Raw genomic sequence first — 18488 nt, 5'->3', positions numbered from 1 at the left:
ATTTTTCTTAAAAAGAAATAGACTACCATTTTATAACACTTTGACTGTGAGCTTATAGAATCTCAATCTTTTTGAAAGCATAAATTGTACACTACATAGAAGACGAAGTAGTGAATACTCGCTATGTCTTTGAAGAATAGATACTGCAGAAGGTTTTAAATAGCTTTTTTACTTGAACTAAATTTAACAAGATGCACACACTCAATGCTCACAATTCACCACCACTTGTGGCTGAACTAAATTTAACAGAAAATAAAAATGTATTGAATCACAATAAATTTGAATGGCTAACGACTGGCTTCTTAGTTTATCTAAATCGCTAAATTAACTGCACACAGCAAAGCCAAGCATAGAATATCAATATAAACTGATGGGTGTCTAACGCTGACTAGAGAGCTCATTTAAAAAAATGCAGCATAAACTCAGAACTAATTCTGATACTACTACTCATGAACTCTTGAAATGCAGCTTAAATACTGCTTCTGAAATATGCTTAGATTTTGCATACTACATCATTTATAATTTTCATTTCAGCAGGAAACTGAAATAGGGAGGGACAGGAAAGTTGAACTAAGAATAATTGGTTAGAAGAAAATAAGGTCTTTACTAGCTTTGCTGACCCAAAGAGTGTAAACACATATGCATATAAATTATAAATGAAAACTAATAATTTTAATTCGACAACAATCCCTTTTATTTCGCATTTTAATTTGGCTATGTTCCAATTCCTGCCCTAACTACTAATCATTTATAATATATAAATGTCATTTCAATATTAATCCACTTCATACCATCTTATGTAACCTGCAGTGCAGATGCTTTTTATCCAATCATACATCAAAATTTCAAGAAAGTACTGATGCTAAATATATATGCATGAACTTTACCATTTCCTTTTGCTCTACTCGCACATGTCATTTTGCCTCTCTGTGTCTTTCACTATCTGCAGATGTTGTAAGTTATATAAAATTATGTGGTGCATTATTGCACCCATAGTGATGGTATGTGAATGTGATTGTGCTTATCAAAGCTTGCTTCGTTATAAAATAAAAGTATGTTGAATATCCCAAGTTCTCAGTTATGAATCAATAATGCTACTAACTTTTGACAGGTTAACAACAAGGAATCATCATTCTATATATGCAGTAAAGAATGTAAAGTCATTGATGGAATTTATTACACATACACTACAGAGCACAAATTAAATGGGACAAAACGATTTTTTCATACGTACTTTCATAATAACAAATAAGAAGAAAACTGATAGGAAATATGTAATCCTTTAGCAAAAATGACCTCCAGAATGCACTTTGAAATTGACTAGTCTTGAGCATATACCTTTTTACTTCACCATGGAACCACACTGTGAGGTACTGGTGCCCTCTATGAAGAGTGAGGATGCAAAAAGCAGTGAAATGCAGAGAAAAAAAACAGTAAAATGGACCACTCAAAATGATTGCGATTATTATGTTGTACTTCAAAACGGATCACGTGGAATGCGCTGATTAAAAATGAAACAAAAAATCTTTAGAACAGATTTCATACTTGAAAGACAGAGTTGTTGTAATGTATTACTCTGAATAAAAATGTTTAAAAAACACAAATGTATTAGATGTTTGATGCCGAATAAGGTATGAAAAGAACCCACAATGATCGGCCATGACACATACATTTATTGCGTTTTTAAACTTGAGCTATTTTGTCAAAATATTCCTTGAGAATGTACTTTAAGTTTTAGATCAGATTTAAGTCTGCTGAATTTCAAAGATAATCTAGCACAGTAATTTTATTTTCTAACATGAACCTTCTGATAGATTTTGAATTGTGGCATGGAACCAAGTCATGTTGAAATGTCCCTGCAAAGGTTTTCAAGATTGGCACAATCCTACATTTAAAAATTTTTCTATAGATCAATGAATTCATCATTCTGTCAATAAAAACTAGACTTCCAGTGCTATCTGCAGTAAAAAACTCCCAAACATTTGTTTTTGAGACAATTTTATGGTTTGTTGAATATATCGATGTCTTATAGATTTACCATTGCTTTGTTTGATAATGTTAGATGTGTAATCACAAACAAATAAATAAGTCTCGTGGCTGAATATGACATATTCCCAGTTACTTATGGTCAAAGATTTGTACTTTTTTGACCCACTACAACAGTTTTTGGTGGGTCAAAAGTTGTTTTTTAATTGGCTTTCTTGCCTTCTAATCAGCAGTTAGAAGTCTATACCACTCATTTGAAAGAGGAATATCAATGCCAATAGACAATCAATCTCTTTTAACATGTTGAGTCCGGCGCTGTCCTTTGGGATCGGCACTGGAATTTTCATTTGGCCTCATATGGCTGGCATCGGTCCTCGGGACCAATAGTATTAACATTTGCGACCACGAGCTCTGTCACGCACAGGCAGGGCTTGTCTGCTAGTTTTCTTGGATTAATAATGTTATTTCAGAGGAATCGATCAGACTTTGGAATTTAATTTTTTCTTCCACATTTGACCTTCCTTTCTAGAAAAAATAATCCAGTTTTATTATGTCTCCTCAGAATTTCGGAAATGCTCGATTTTCCAACACCAACTGTGGAAGCAATATTTCTTACAGTCACTGGATGTGAGTTTTTGCTCTCTTTTATAACATTATATACCTTCCTGATAGACTAAAGTGAACAAATGTGAAACATATCTAAAAAGTATGTAAGTTTCTCACAGAAATGAGCTTAAAAAGGGTGCAATAATCTTAAGTCCTAAATCAATTTTCAGTAGTCAAAAGTGAACACCTAGATGACATTAAGGCAGCCGATAAAACTGCTTTGATGGATCTGCTAGTACTAGCTGGAAACCATTTTAAAATTCTGTATATATATACAAAAGTTGAGAAATTTCAAATGAAGATAATATATCACTAAAGTTCATTTACCTATTTATTTTTAAATCCCAGTTTTATCAATATATATATAGAAAGTCTGCCAGAAAGTTCTGCCTAATAATGTTAATTTAAGTTTTGATAGGCGTGTGTTTAACTGAGACTTATATGACTGTCTCTTTTTATCACTATATTTATACACAATTTCTTTAATTGAATGTATCTCATGTCAATATTAAATGAGACATGATCATCTTCAGTTCATTTATAACAGTATACTATTTTGTATGAATTTCAACAAGGAAGAAATGCCACAGAAGCATGTCAAAAGTTTCATTTTCTTTTGCTTCCCAGATGAGCAGAATTTTCCAATATATATTACACAACAGTATGCATATAAATTAAATATACAAAATTAACAAACACCGGCATTAAAAATTAAATAGGCAATTATTAAAAAGGTGCTTTATGTTCACTTTATTAAGTCAAGTCCAATGAAAGACAGTTTGGTAGTAGTTTAAGGTATTTTATGATGAAAATTACCTTTGCTACACAGAAATTTTCAACTTTTTCCGCCACCCCTTTTTTTGACATGTGTGGAAAGGAGTGTAGAAGAGTGCTTCAAATTCCAACACCAGCTATTACACAAGTACCTGAATAAAATTTTCAGGTATGGAATAAATTGTTAACCCTCTGGCTGCTCATCCCGCAATTTCCACGGCAACTCAAATGTAGCAAAATCTGCGATTTCCGCTGGCATGTGTTTTCCTTCCTTTATCGAGGAGTGCATCCCTTTTTTTCCCCGTTTAACCATTGAAATAAATTATATACAGTATTAGATGTTTAGTTTACGTTTTGGCCAACAGATATCATTAGCTGTCCACTAAATTGTGGCATTTGAAGGCACGTGGTATTACCGCTCAAACACCACTTTTTGCCCCATTTTTCTTACAGAAATGGCCGCTAGAAAACGTTCAGTGATTATCTTGATTATTTAATTGAATTATCGAATTATTAATTATATTTATTGATTACATTAATAATTATATTGATTATTAATTAGATTTATTGAATCTGGAGCAAAGACTGTAAAGTTGGACTTTGCATATTTTCTTAAATTTTATACATTTTACTTTTTTATATTATGCAGTATATAGAAATTAACTATAATTTGACTGATATTTATTTAAAAAAAAAATTTTTTTTTTTGGCCAATAACATCTGAAATTGTTTTTTCTGCCAACTTAGTTTCTCAAAAAAAAATCTATATAAAAAATATTTTCTAGAAAGAAAAAGTGAATTTTTCAATTCTCCAATTTATATAGATTTAAAATATGAAAAAAAATTACACAATTTTTGAAGCGATTTCCGATTGATCACATGATCAGCATTTAAATAACATACAGCTCACAATGAAATGATTTTGTGTTGGTAATCCACTTAAAATTTTGCAAGCTTTGAAAACAGCTTCCTTGAATCAATGGGTACATTAGCTGAGCATTTATTTCTTTTCAATTCCTTCTGCATAAATTCTTAATACAATAAAACTGCATGTAACAGATTTGTCTAAAAGATATACTGTTTGAAAGGTACTGTGGTAAATCCTTAAAATGCTAACAGCACTATAATAATAAACCTATTTAAAGCAATATAATGATATAATCATCTACAATGATCTTTTCAGGCCTGTCACATTTACATATATTGTGATGTTAGAAATTTCGGTTGATCTTTACATTACGGTAACTTGGCGATTTTTTGGCGAAACTTTGGCGACCAACTCCCCTACAGCAACCCTCTATTTTTTTTTTCCCCGCCGCCATTTTGTCTTCACGAAGTAAAGACATGTTTCTTTTCTTCTTATCTACTGAACACTTCTTCCAACAATCTACTAGCCGAATTACACTTATGCTAGAAATTTTATCAAACAAAACTGCTTAATCATGACAAATATTCACTGCAAAATTCGGAAAAAGTGCACAATACCATACACCTTACGCGTTTTTCAAAATAACACATACACATAAACCATGTACACGCCGACTTATTTTTACTTAAAAAAACATCCCAGAATTGCACAAAAATGGCATTGCGCACACTCTTCACTATATCCATGTACACTGCTTTTTTCTTATAAATTCGAAAAATTTCACGAAAATACATGACAATTTTCTCAATCTTTAAACCCGGTAAAAAGAACATATATGAAATTACCTGATCGCGAAAAAGTATTTACCCTTTACAAATATGAACATTTCCACATATAAAATAAATAAAATATCCAAAAACTTTTACCTCTAAATCATCTATTACATTATACACGTCACCAAGGAATTCATACATGAAGCATTACAAATATTTAGCATCAAATATTTAAATTATTTCCAGGCACGTTTATTTCAACTTAAACGTAAACCAAATTCCTACAAGCATAAAATTCACAAAATAACTATCATTTCATTAAAATATCACTGAACCATGTACACGTCGACTTATTTTTACTTAAAAAAAATCCCAGAATTGCACAAAAATGGCATTGCGCACACTCTTCACTATATCCATGTACACTGCTTTTATCTCATAAATTAAAAAAATTTCACGAAAATACATGACAATTTTCTCAATCTTTAAACCCGGTAAAAAGAACATATATGAAATTACATGATCGCGAAAAAGTATTTACCCTTTACAAATATGAACATTTCCACATATAAAATAAATAAAATATCCAAAAACTTTTACCTCTAAATCATCTATTACATTATACACGTCACCAACGAATTCATACATGAAGCATTACAAATATTTATTATCAAATATTTAAATTATTTCCATGCACATTTATTTCAACTTAAACATACACCAAATTCCTACAAGTATAAAATTCACAAAATAACTATCATTTCATTAAAATATAATTAAATTCAAAAACACCACTTAAAATATACATGAGCACATACATTCAATTAATAAAAATTACCTTACAATCCTAATTACTTTAAACTAAATCATTGCTAATAACAATTTTCCCAATAATACCAAATTCCTTTCCACCTTACATTTCCAACAATGCATAAAAATAATTAAAAATACTAACTTACCTAATCTCCTTCAGAATCTTCATTACGTGGCGGATACACTTTTCTTCATTCTCTTTCAGAATCTTTAAAATCATACTTATCTTTCAAAGCAAGATACCAGGTAAAATAAATAACATAATAAAACATGTTTATTTCTCTCTCACACAACCTTAAAAAACATTTCTTACTATCCTTTTCAATACCACTAAATACCCATTTCGAATTCACTTTACTTACGGCCATGGGATCCAAAAATTCACAAACACTATTTCACACAACACAGAATAAAGCCAAATACAAAATTTCCAGATTTTTTCCCGATTTCCCCCTTTTCCGATTAAAGAACCGTAATTCGTCCATTAATATCACATGACATATCCCATGATCTCTCATTTCCCCCACACAAAATAATGCGTAATCGGAACTCAGTACTGCTCACATTATTACCAAAGTCCCAGGTAGTAACCTTTATCGCCTCCAAAATGTCGCCAAACTACCAGTTACCGTAATGTAAAGATCAACCAAAATTTCTTTATATAATTATAAATTCCTCCACAACAATATACTTAACTTTAATACCTGTCACAGTAGTAATCAGACAGCACAATACCTTAAGAAGTGCAGTTAGTTACATTTATACTTGGTTACACCTGTCTGTCACTGTTCTGCCCCAATTCAGAAATTATACATGGGTAGCTTTACCTATTATTGGTTAGTCTATATTTTAGGGTGCTCCATAGATTATCACCAAGTTGCTTCATTTATTGCCAAACTGTTGTTTCATTTATGGTAACCTGAGTAGTTGAATGTTATGGAAACACCATCATGACGTGACTGGTTGTGTGATTGCGGAGAATTTGACTGATGGGAAAATATTTGTAAGGGCTTATTTCTTTGTTGGATGTCAGTTAGGAAGTATGTTGTGTATTGTTTGCTTTGTATCGTAAAATGGCTTGCCGGTGGTAAACTGGGTGCTTGATAGTATGGAACGAGAGAGCGGAAGGTGTCTTTTTTTCATGTGGTTGAAGGCAGAAGAAAAGAAACTTTGTTGGATGTAATTCAACGGAATTATGTGTCCTGTTTGTATGAAGGAAATGTGCATGGTTAAACTCAAAGATTGTTCAAATGGCTTTGAATGGGTTTGTCGCAAGAAAGGTTCAAATGCTCACCATATAAAGCATTCTATTAGAAAGGGAACATGGTTTGAAGAAAGTTTTTGGACGCTGTTAAGGAATTTTGTGTGCCACAAACTGAAGACACAGAAATTTCTAAATAAGGTTAAGTGGATAATTTCTTTGTGTAGTGCATAGATGTGATAAGATGTATTTTATTTTTTATATTATTGCACTGTTTGATTTAAAATGCTGTTTATTGAGATTATACATTTTTTGTTTGGCTGTAGTGTAGAATTGGCTACTCCTTTGATTTTTAAAAGGAAACAGATCCATGTGTACATGGACAAAGTCAAGGCAGTGCACAATGCCATGTTTATACAATTCTCTGATGTTTTTTTATAAGTCTTTTTCATAAGTCTTATCAGAAATTAAAGCTTTAATGTATAATATTAATTTTAACTAGCATTCTTTAATTATTAAACTTAATGATTCTATTGGTTTATATTTGCAAAAATATATTCTTATACATTTTTTTAAAATTTGATGTATTATTTGACTACACAATTATTTTACTGAAAAGACAATATAATAACGGAATAATTACTTTCTACATTCTGTAAAAATTTTCATTTCTTTTGATAAGCGGAATATCTTAAACTTCAATTGTAACTGGACAAAGTATCATGCATAATTCATAGCACAGAAAAAGTAAGATATGTATAATATCAATTCACATATGAGAGCACAACACGAAAAATTATATTTTGGATCAGCGATAGAGCTTTCAAAAATCTTTCACCAATTTTCAAACAATTCGATGTAACGATGACATTTAAGTATACTTCAGATCACAAGTTTAATACGAAAGTAACCACCATTACTAATAAACATGACTGTTTAGTTTTAATATACACATTAATTTAAAGCAAAAGAGAATCACTTAACCTCAACCTTGTCATCATCTGAGAGAGATGGTGATCCTACAGACATGCAAAAACTTTCATTACTTTCACTGCCAGTATCTACCCCTGAATCACTTTCACTCATGGTAAAATAATTTAAATTAGAGAATCAAACGCGGTTAGAATTTCAATTATTCTCAAAACAATACGCTCATCTGATCCGCGTCCCTTTACTACTACGACTTAACTCTTCGGTTACAGTTATTACTTAATGGCAAATGACGTCATATTGCTACATATTGAAGTTATTAAACATATCCCATTTTTGAGACGAATGGAAATAAATATTATTAATATTCAATGCATTTTTAAGAAAATTAATCTTAAATTTGAAAATTTTAGATTTATCTGTTGCTATGTGCGTTTTGTACATTTCCGCATTCTAATTGGCTTGTAACCTTCCATGCTGGAGACCTATTTTTGCTCCATAGTTGTTTCCTATTTGGCAATACTTCAAATTTACATTTAATTCGGTGAATATGCGGTCTGCTACGTTTGTGGAGTAGTTCCTAAGAAATGAAAAACTAAGTTTCTCAAGTTTAAGCTTTCCTGTGTTGTTGGTGAAAGTTTTTAACACTGCATATTGTGCAATGCTTTGATTTTTATGATACATTTTTACTAGAGCTTTTCGTTTGCTACGTATTTATGTACGTGTAGAATTTTTTTTTGATTTGTATTTGATAATCATTCCGGGTACGTATAGAGAAATATCCTATGTTATTTTTGTAATTATGAGTACATTATTACATTTGTGAAGCTAAGCCTTGCAAATGTTAAGTAATTTTGTTTATTGTTATTTTACTAGGGTTTTGAAAAAATAAAGCATTTGAAATTTTATTAGAAAATGAAATATAGTTTCGTTGGCTAGGTTTACGATGATTCGTAAGCGATCTTTGCTCAGTGATATATGCGATGTAAAAAGAAAAAGACTGAATTCTTATCAGGAAAACGGATCACTTAAAGGTAATGAAGTATTTTTATACTAACAAACATTTTTTTTTAATGCTGCCTTAAAAATTTTTATTCTCTCAGAAATTTTCTTTCACATGAAATGCTTTTTGTTTATGTAGAATTAGTGCCTTTTCTTAAGGGCTGTAAAAGCTTCTAGCCTTTGAAAAATTGCAATAAGCTATATTAAAATTATTATTTTTTATTAGCATTGTTAGGAAATATCTTTTTGTAGAATTATTTGCGTTTAAAAATATAAAATATTTTACAGCATTAAAAAAAATTATAACAGGCCATTAGTAGATTATTTGTGTATGAGTAATACTGATAGTGTATTCGGGTTTTTAGTGCATTTTCAATTCCAGATGCATGTGCTAGCAAAGCAAATAAGTAAGGATAAAATTTCACTAAAATGTGTGACTTTTCATTTTTTAATTAAATATTCATATTTTTAAGCTGCCTTTATATCGCTGAAACTTATTTTTTGAAAAATATATTTGTGTTTAGTTCTCATACTGTAGTAAATTCATAAAATGTAACTGAAATTTTAAATGTACTTATGTTACGTTTTTTATCTGAAATTGCACTGTAGAAATAAGAAAATTGTACCCATATTGTGATTTTATGTTAGAATGAAATTGATTTGTAAAGGTATGTATATTGTGATGCAAGACAACTTGTGACATTGTGCAATTGTGCATTTAATAGAAAAAAAAAAAAAAAATCACAGCAACTAATTAGAAATCGATATAAAGAAAAAGAAAAGCTTTAAGTACTGATAAATTTAATAGCTCAATTTACTGATAAATTTTATAGTCCAGTCGAATAGTTTGAAATTTAATAAGTAGTGCTTAGTTATGCTTAGTTATGTACTTTAAAAACATTGGTTCCCAAGATTTGAATTTTTTGACAGTTTTATAACACAATTGTAAAAAAATAAACAGAAGCATGCAATAGTAAGTTTAATGTTAGATTTTTCTTAATTTTGTAAAGAAACTTAAAGCATTTTGAAGGATTTAGATAGGGTATACCCCAATCCCCAAAGAATCTAATGTATTTATAGATATTTTGAAGGAATATATAGGCATTCCAAAGACAAATGGAACACTTTTCTTCAAGAGAATAATACATGTTTTATTATTCCTGTTGAAAATAAATTTGTAGTTGCTAATTTTCCAAGAAAATGATGATAATCATCTCAAATCTTTTATCTCTGAGAAAAGCAATATAACAAAGAATTTTGCTTAAAGTTGAAGGTGAGAGCTTATTAAAAAAAAAAAAAAAAAAAAATGTTTTGAAAATTTTTTCTGCTTCCAGTGGCCATTCATTCCCTGGATAGAAAGGGGGAAAAAACTCGTAAATATCCATGTTTAATGTAGAATTTTAAACTTGGTCCAATCAGTATTATAAACAGCCTTCGTTATTCTTTATAGTAATAATGAATGTTTTGAAACATTAAGTGATAAGTAAGTATCATAGGATAGAAACTTGTAACTATAATTTAAGAATTGTTTATTAAAGTTAGATCGTGTAGTTTACTTTTAGTTATTAAATATAAAATATGAGTCATTAATGAGTATAAAATTTATCAGTGGTTTTTGAGACCTTTTTGGGTCAGTTTATATCTAATTTGCAGTTTTATAGTGGGTAAATACGATTGTAGTTTATACAGAAACCAGTTTAACTGATGAATATACACATATTACTATTATTTGCTTTCCATGGCTTCAGCTATGGATATGGCCTAAAAATCCATAGTTACAGATATATTGTACTGGAATAGTATATATGGATATTTCACACATTGTTATGTGTAAGCATTTAGTGGCTTTATTGTATGCAAACACTGTATCCGTAATACTGGATAACCTATTGGTTATTATGACAATGGGATGATAATACACATGTATCAGATATTTCACTGTTTTTTTACATATAAGCATTATCTTTTAAAGAACGACTTAGTCAATAGATTAACTTTTTATTATGTGAAATGAATACAATAATCTCATCAGTATAAGCAGTTTGCTGAATACTTAAAACTGAAATGAATAATTTCTTCCCCTAGCTATTCCAACTGATACCAGTCGTGCTCTACAGTATCTTTCATCAATTTTTCCTTTAGAAAAGTTCCAGAATAGGCTTCCTCCTATAGTCATGAGGCATCAAATTTATGCCTTTGTAAAGTGTCGAACAGAAGTGGATAAACAGTTGGTAAGAGTATATTGTTTAGTTTTATAAAATGATTGCTTCATGTATGTATACTAAAATACAACAAAATGGACTATGTATAAAGAGGTCATATGGGATTCTACTTCAGACTACATAAACAATGCCAAATTAATCCAAAACTACAGATGACGTGTCCTTTTTACTTTTCCATTGAACCCAAATCACTTTGTGTGTTTTGTTTTCATATATTAGCAGTCATGCAGTGAAGAAAAAGGTGTCCAAACAAATGTGGTTGTTGGATCATACATTTCTTTATTACTGCCGAACGATTTATAGCGTTAGGAACCAACATCTCCAAGTTTAGTGAATCAAAGCTTCCTTCAAATAAATAACACAATGGCTAGTTGGAATAATCACATAACAGAGGTATGTTACTGATTCCTTATTATCTTAGTGTAATGTTGAAATTGATAAACGCAGCAAAATTATGGGTACTTGTGAAAACTGATTTAAAAAAATTCAAAAATTAGGTTTTTCCTCTTGGTTAGGTTTTTTGGAGGATTTTGTCACAAAATCAGAGAGTGTACTTTATTTCTGTTTCTGATCATTCCATTTCATCTCGTACTGAGCCAGAGAGGTACAGGGTGGGGAGAGCCTGAATGCATCAATTTGGCATAAAAAATTTGCAGGATGTTTTTAATAAAAAAAGTGCTGTGTTTTATAGGTTTAAAATCAGTTTTGAAAAATAAATAAGAGGAAAAGAGGTAACAAGAACTATGCACATGTAATTTTGAAAAATGGTAACAAGTAGTAATAAACTCATACTTAATGTAGCAAAGCAATGAATGATACCACTAATCACTGGATGTGTATCAGGACAGTGTGAAAATGGCTATCCTATTGGAGGAATATGCCTCAGAGGTGAAGTGGGCTATGACCTTTTTTTAGCCCTGCTGATCTGTTTGCAGTGTAATGTTGCAGCTTCCCAATATCAAAAAATGGAATTAGAATACTTATCAGAATATGGGGGACAAAGTTTTCTAACAACACCTGTATAACTGCAACTTTGTCCTGAGAGAATTTCGCTTGTTTGATTGGACAAAGCTTATCCTGTTGGTAGACATTTCATGTATGTTACACTGAACAAAAAGTTTATATTTGTTATGGTAGCAATCCAGAGACTTGAATGCAAGTTATTGGAATATTCTTACATTGATACCATAAGAGTCTAAACAAAAGTGAAGAATTATGTGGAGAAATAAAAGTAGGTGTTATGCGAGTATCTTATGTAGTTTTTGGCAATCCTTTATAATTTCTGAACTGATTTATGTATGTGTGGTAGTTTAAAAGTGATAGTTTCTTTTTATAAACTGCAAGATATAATTTTTGTTTAGAAGTAATTTTAAGGACATATGCAAAATAACCTTTAAAAATTAATTTTCATGTATATTTTCATTAAAAGTAAAACCATAAAAAACATTTAACATATTTAACAAAAACATGACTTCCTGGTTACAGCCTATTAAGTTATGTTTATTTATTTTTTTTATAATTATTATTATTTTTTTTGCACTTAAATTTATTTCCTCAAAATATTCTAACTTAATTAACCAAGCAAGGCAAGTTGAAAATGACATCAAAATTTTCAAATTTTGAAATTAAATATCCTGGTCAATTTTTGTGCTATGGGTGTCAAACTTCTCATAATTTTATATTTTCATGATGAGTATAAAACTTTCCCAGTGCTTGTGTATTATCACGACCACTGTTAACTTTAGATGTGCAGTTTAGCAAATTTTAAGGATCAAAGAGAATAATTATTTCTATTATAAAAAAGTATGTATTACATATGTAACTCCTATTATAAAAAAGTATGTATTACATATGTACGTATTATTACATACATATTATTAAGAATTTTGTACATATATAAATAATTTTAGTGAAATTATATATGGAATTGCTGCATTTTTCTGTATACTGTAACATTAAAATCTAAAGAGATGTTGCTCTGCCGGAAAAATAAGAATACTGAGCAAGTCTGTTTAACATTGAGTAAATGGCCATCTGCCTAATTTGGTAAAAAATCGCCGAAAGTTGTTGAACTTGGCCACCATTTAACATTTTGGTCTAGTCTCTGTATAACTGTAATGAATGTTGTAATTGAATAAATGTGATTCATTCCTATATTAGCTGTAACCATACCCAGCACTCATATGCTTTCCTGTAATTTTGAGGAACAGAAAGTACTTATGATTTCTGAGTGCTCAGGAGCAAATTATATGAGATTGGAGAGAACATCAGTTTCTCAGTTTTTAGTTCAATTTTCAATTCAGGTTATTGAGAGATCTTTGTGCAAACTTTCCTCTTTAGATGTGCTTTGCATTGTGCTGTATTTAACATTGTCAGTTGTTTGAAGTGTAACTACTGATTATATTATGGATATTGTAATTGAATATTGTAATAGATATTGTAACTGGATAACTGTGATTGATTACTGTATTAATTGTAACTGTATCCAGCCGTCGTGTGCCTTCCAGTAATTTTGAGGAATAGAAAGTACTAGTGCTCAGAGAAAATTATATGAGACTGGAGAGAACATGAGTTTCTCAGTTTTTAGTTCAGTTTTAAATTTGAAGTATTGAGAGATCTCTGTGCAAACTTCATTCTGTAGATGTGCATTGCATGGCACTGTGTTTAACATTGTCAGTAGTTTGAAGTGTAACTATTGATTATATTATGGATATTGTAATTGAATATTGTAATGGGTATTGTAAGTAAATAACTGTGATGAATATTGTAGTTGAATAACTGTGATTGATTCCTGTATAAGTTGTAACCATATCCAACTCTCATATGTCCAAGCAGCGCATATAGAAGCTGCATAGTTATTCATTATGGAAGCTCATGAAGAGGAAGGTTTTGGCTTGAGTAAGAAAGGTTTTTAGTTTAGGTTTCCAAATTACTATGTCATCGGCATTATGCAAGCTTCATGCCATAGATTAATCTAGAAATGAGTCTAGAAATTTTATTATTTTTAGAATGAAGACTGGAGTTAATGGGCTATTATTAATTTATTATTTGAAAGATTTATATTTTACATATTGTGGCTACAGATGTCAAGTTTAAATAAAAATAGAATTAAAACAGCCTCAACTGCCAAATTTCTTATTCATTGTGGATCGGCATTTGATTTGGCACTCTAATCATGCCTATTTAAAAGCATTTACATTTTTGACACTTTTGCGAGAGGAAGTGAGCACAGTCAAATTACGTCCAAGCAGCATAGAGAGAGAAGTGATGGTTTTGAGGAAGGTCTTGGTTTTAAAGTAAAAAAATTTAAAAACTAAATTATATAGATATATTACTCTCATCTACTAACAGTTATTAAAAACTATTTAATTACTTTTTGGACATCTTTTTAAGTTTTTTAAGAATTAATTGATTTTAAAATTAAAAGTTTTACACTAAATAATATTATTTATTCCAATTTTTGTTTTACATAAGTAAGATTTTACTTAAAATTAAATTGCAATCTTTTTCTTTGACTAAAAGTAAATTTTCTTTGAAATTTCTGGTCTTTGTGAAATATTAGTTCTAAATTTCTTATTTTGCGCATTGTGCTGCAAAATTAAGGAAATTAGAAGATGAATTTTAGTACGCACGCTAAATAGTGTCTAAAAAACTGTGGCTCTGAGAACTGAGATATAAATATATATATACAGTCAAAAGTCGTTAATTCGGACACCCATAATTCGGAATGATCTATAATCCGGACCTCAAAGCTAAAAACTTTCTGCGCATGCGCCACATTGACACATACGCATAGGCTTTTACGCGTGTGCGTAAGACCTTTTACGACTGCGCATATGAGTGTGCGCAAGCGCAGAATATGTTTTCGCGTGCGCGTTTTATGTATAACGGACGGTATGAGCTAAAATTATCTAACTATCGATTTCAGTTAATGTTGATAATTGCATTGTTCCTTAATTTTCGAATTGGATCCAGCTTATTATTTTTTGCAGACTGTAAGAGCAGTACTATAAAAGTAAACTTGAACTTTCGATTATGTCAAATAGAATTTCCGATTCTGGAGCTCCCAAAGGATTGTACAAAACGAAAGTATGTTTCGATGTTCATCCAACAAAAAGTGGAATTGCTGCAAAAAATGGATAAAGACATGAAGAAGGTGACAGAGAGGTTAGTGAAAACAAAAAAATTTCGATTGACAAGTTAGTCGATATTCTCGGCATAGCAATTAACGGGACTTGAGCAGCGAACTTTGTAACTGAACAAGAAATTATGTCTGTTTATAGAATTAAAGAGAAAGTATAATCACATAAAACGAAGCAACTTACATTGAAAGAAATGTTTAATAAAGTAAACAAATAAATATTAATATTTTTTTTTTTGTAAATTTTGATACCCTTTAGATCATAATTGTTCTTTATTTCATAAATTACGGTTTCATATTTTTAATTTTAGAATTTCTGCATGCCATCTTACGAGGTTTAAACTGATGATCTATAATCCGGAATCGCCGAAGTTCCGATGAGTCTGGATTAACGACTTTTGGCTGTATTATCCAATAAATATACATATAGTATATTTATTGGATATATATATATATATATATCCAATAAATATATATATTTTTAAATAGAAATTTTGTTTTTAATTTAAATTTGGGTTTTACTTTGGAAGTGTTAGGTTATTTTTCACACTAAAGTATAATTCTTTGTCTTCTGTTTAGTTGACAATTCAGAGTGTCAGTTTATTTTTAGATTTCAAATTATTGCTTTTTCAAGATTTTAATTAAAAAAAGTTTTCCTTTGAAATTCAAAATTCTTTGCTTTGTAGCATTAATTTCACCTTTTGGGAGATTGCATTCTCGAACCTTTTGGAAGTAGGCTTTCACAAACTACAGCTTTGAGTTTCACCAAAGAGGCCAAACGGGCAATCCTTAGGCATCTTAGATTTTAATGGTTATTTTCATTGCATCGAATTCGTATTTGATAGGAAGTTCTTGCAAAGTTTTTTGTAAAATTTTTGCTACATTGTTGACAGATTTTAAGAAATTTATTTATTCACAGAAACTATTTGACATTTTCTCTACTTTTTCTATGTATTATGGGTAAGTTTTCAAATTTTAGAAAAATTTCATCTGAAATTCAAGGATGATCTTCATTTATGACTTTACTTAGTATTTTTGTTTTATTTTCCCTTTCTTTGGGGAGGACCAGAGTTTTCGGATGAACTGTTAAGATTAAAAACATGTTAGAATGATTCACCAGCTAATTCTGAATACAGAAAAGCTAGGATTTTGCTTGTGGGAAAGGAATTGTAATTGATGCTTATGTATCCTCCACCTGACAAAGTTATATCAGAGTTAGATTCCTCTTCTTTCTTGTTCTTTATATACTTTTAGTTTTTCTTGTGGTAGTGTATTTTAATTTTTCTTTTAACACTTTTAGAATTCTTATTTACGTTTTAAGGGTTTGTTGAAATTTATTAATTATGAATTTCTGTTTTTGGTCTTTGTGAAAAATTAGTTCTAAATTTTCATCTTTATGTATTTACTGGTCAATTTTCAGTGGCATAATGTGCGGAAATATTTGGAGTGATTATATATTTCTATATAAAAATTTTTTTGTGTTTCTCTAATATATATTTTAAAATGTTAATAATTTCCTAAATTCAATCCTTTGCAGCTCAAGCACAGAAATTTCTTATTTTATTTATTATTAAACTATATATATATATATATATTGATTAGAAATATAGACGTTTATATAGAGTGCATGGTCTCAAAATATATTTTAATGTGCTTTATATTATTATTCTAAGTTATAATAATTCTAGTCTTATTAAGTTTCTCAAAAATCTTATCAAGTTTTTGAAGATTTTAGATTTTTTGTTTCGATTAATCTTTGGATTATGGTAACTAGGTGATTTTTTGGCGAAAATTTGGCAACCAACCCTGCTACAGCAACCTGCTAGTTTTTATTTGGATGCCATTTTGTTTTCACGAAGTAAAGGCATGTTTTTTTTACTCAACATTTTTCTCCAACAATCTGCTAGCTGTATTACTCTTATACTAGAACTTTTATGTAACAAAAGTGCTTAATCATGATGAAGATTAGGTGCGAAATTGGGAGAAAGTACAGAATCGCAAACTGCTTGCTGCATTTTTAAGAATTGCACATGCGTGGTATCCATGTACACGTCGACCTATTTTCACTTAAAAAAAGTCCCAGAATTTCACAAAAATGGCATTGTGCACACTCTTGACATTATCCATGTACACTGCTAAAGTCCTAGCTAGTAACCTGTATTGCCTTACCAAAATGTCGCCAAACTACCTGTTACCATATTCCAAAGATTAGCCTTTTTTTCTTTTCTTGGAAACAAGTATCTCGTATCTTTCTGTTTGTATTATACATGCAGAAAATTTTTTTTAAACATGCAAAGTGATTTAAATTATACAAATAAGTGTCACTAATAGCATAAAGAGAAGAAAATGTATAAATATATTAGAACAATAGAAAGAAAGTATGGAATTTTTAAAGCAGGTAAAATTCATTCATGTATTGATGTGTTTTACAACAGTAAGTCAAATTTTGCATAACTTTATTGTAAAATTAAAAAGGTAATTATATGCTTTATGTTTCTGTAAATAATTACATATTTCATATTGCTAAAATACTTTTATTCAATTTAATCTGTTTTATTAAATTGCATATTGCATTGAATTTCTAATTGCATTTTTGTGTTTAAAAAATGCATTTTTCAAAAAAGGGTGCTACTGTAATTTTCTCTGTTGAGTCTTTGCTTCAAAAGCCTGTACTTACTTAGAAAATATGTAGTTAATCTCTCCTAAATGATAACTTATCTGAGGAGAAAGGAGCACATTAATAATTTTTTTTAAAGTAATGTTTCATTTGGTGATCTAGTTTAATTATAGTGTTAGAATTCAATTCTTATTTAAGGTAGATACATTTTATATGGCCAAAATCACAGTGAATTTAGAATTTTTAGTGAAAGTATGTCATGTATGAATTTTAAAATAAATTATCCATGTGTAACATTTGATTTTTCTTTTTCAGAGTGATATGTGTAAGCAAGGAGAAATCAGGTTATTTAAACTAGGTAATAGTGAAGATGAAATTGCCATTGTATATATGAAAGATTACAAACAGCATGTTGAAAGATGCTGCCAGAACAACACTGTAGTGGGTAATTATTATTTATATTATCTAACATTTTGTTATTTATTGTTGATTAAAAAAAAGACTTAGAAAATGCTGTTTGCTTAAAAAATTTTAGAAATCTCAAATATGCAATTA

General features: G+C 29.8%; 2 protein-coding genes across 4 annotated transcripts in view; one reads left to right on the top strand and one right to left on the bottom strand.

Moving 5' to 3' along the window:
- Nucleotides 1–8220, bottom strand: part of LOC118181486 (ankyrin repeat domain-containing protein 54-like) — a 47002-nt gene extending 38782 nt beyond the window's left edge. Inside the window, exon 1 of one of the 2 annotated variants that reach the window (XM_035350640.2) lies at nt 8012–8220. In XM_035350640.2, the coding sequence (XP_035206531.1) occupies nt 8012–8107 (96 nt within the window). In that variant the 5' untranslated portion in view covers nt 8108–8220. Of the gene's footprint in view, nt 1–8005 lie in introns of both variants that reach the window. The other variant, XM_035350639.2, reaches the window with a different exon arrangement.
- A 230-nt stretch (nt 8221–8450) lies between these two features.
- The window catches only part of LOC118181485 (winged helix repair factor 1-like), a 45138-nt gene continuing 35100 nt past the window's right edge, over nt 8451–18488 (top strand). Inside the window, exons 1-4 of one of the 2 annotated variants that reach the window (XM_085823824.1) lie at nt 8451–8715; nt 8828–8985; nt 11039–11184; nt 18249–18378. In XM_085823824.1, the coding sequence (XP_085679950.1) occupies nt 8898–8985; nt 11039–11184; nt 18249–18378 (364 nt within the window). In that variant the 5' untranslated portion in view covers nt 8451–8715; nt 8828–8897. The remainder of the gene's footprint in view (nt 8716–8827; nt 8986–11038; nt 11185–18248; nt 18379–18488) is intronic. The other variant, XM_085823823.1, reaches the window with a different exon arrangement.

The sequence above is a fragment of the Stegodyphus dumicola genome, chromosome 9 (genome assembly GCF_044657685.1).
Source record: "Stegodyphus dumicola isolate Sdum_Otavi_A_Nest chromosome 9, ASM4465768v1".
Taxonomy (NCBI): domain Eukaryota; kingdom Metazoa; phylum Arthropoda; class Arachnida; order Araneae; family Eresidae; genus Stegodyphus; species Stegodyphus dumicola.
The sequence above is the reverse complement of the archived record's forward strand: the minus strand, read 5'-3'. Positions and strand labels throughout refer to the sequence as shown.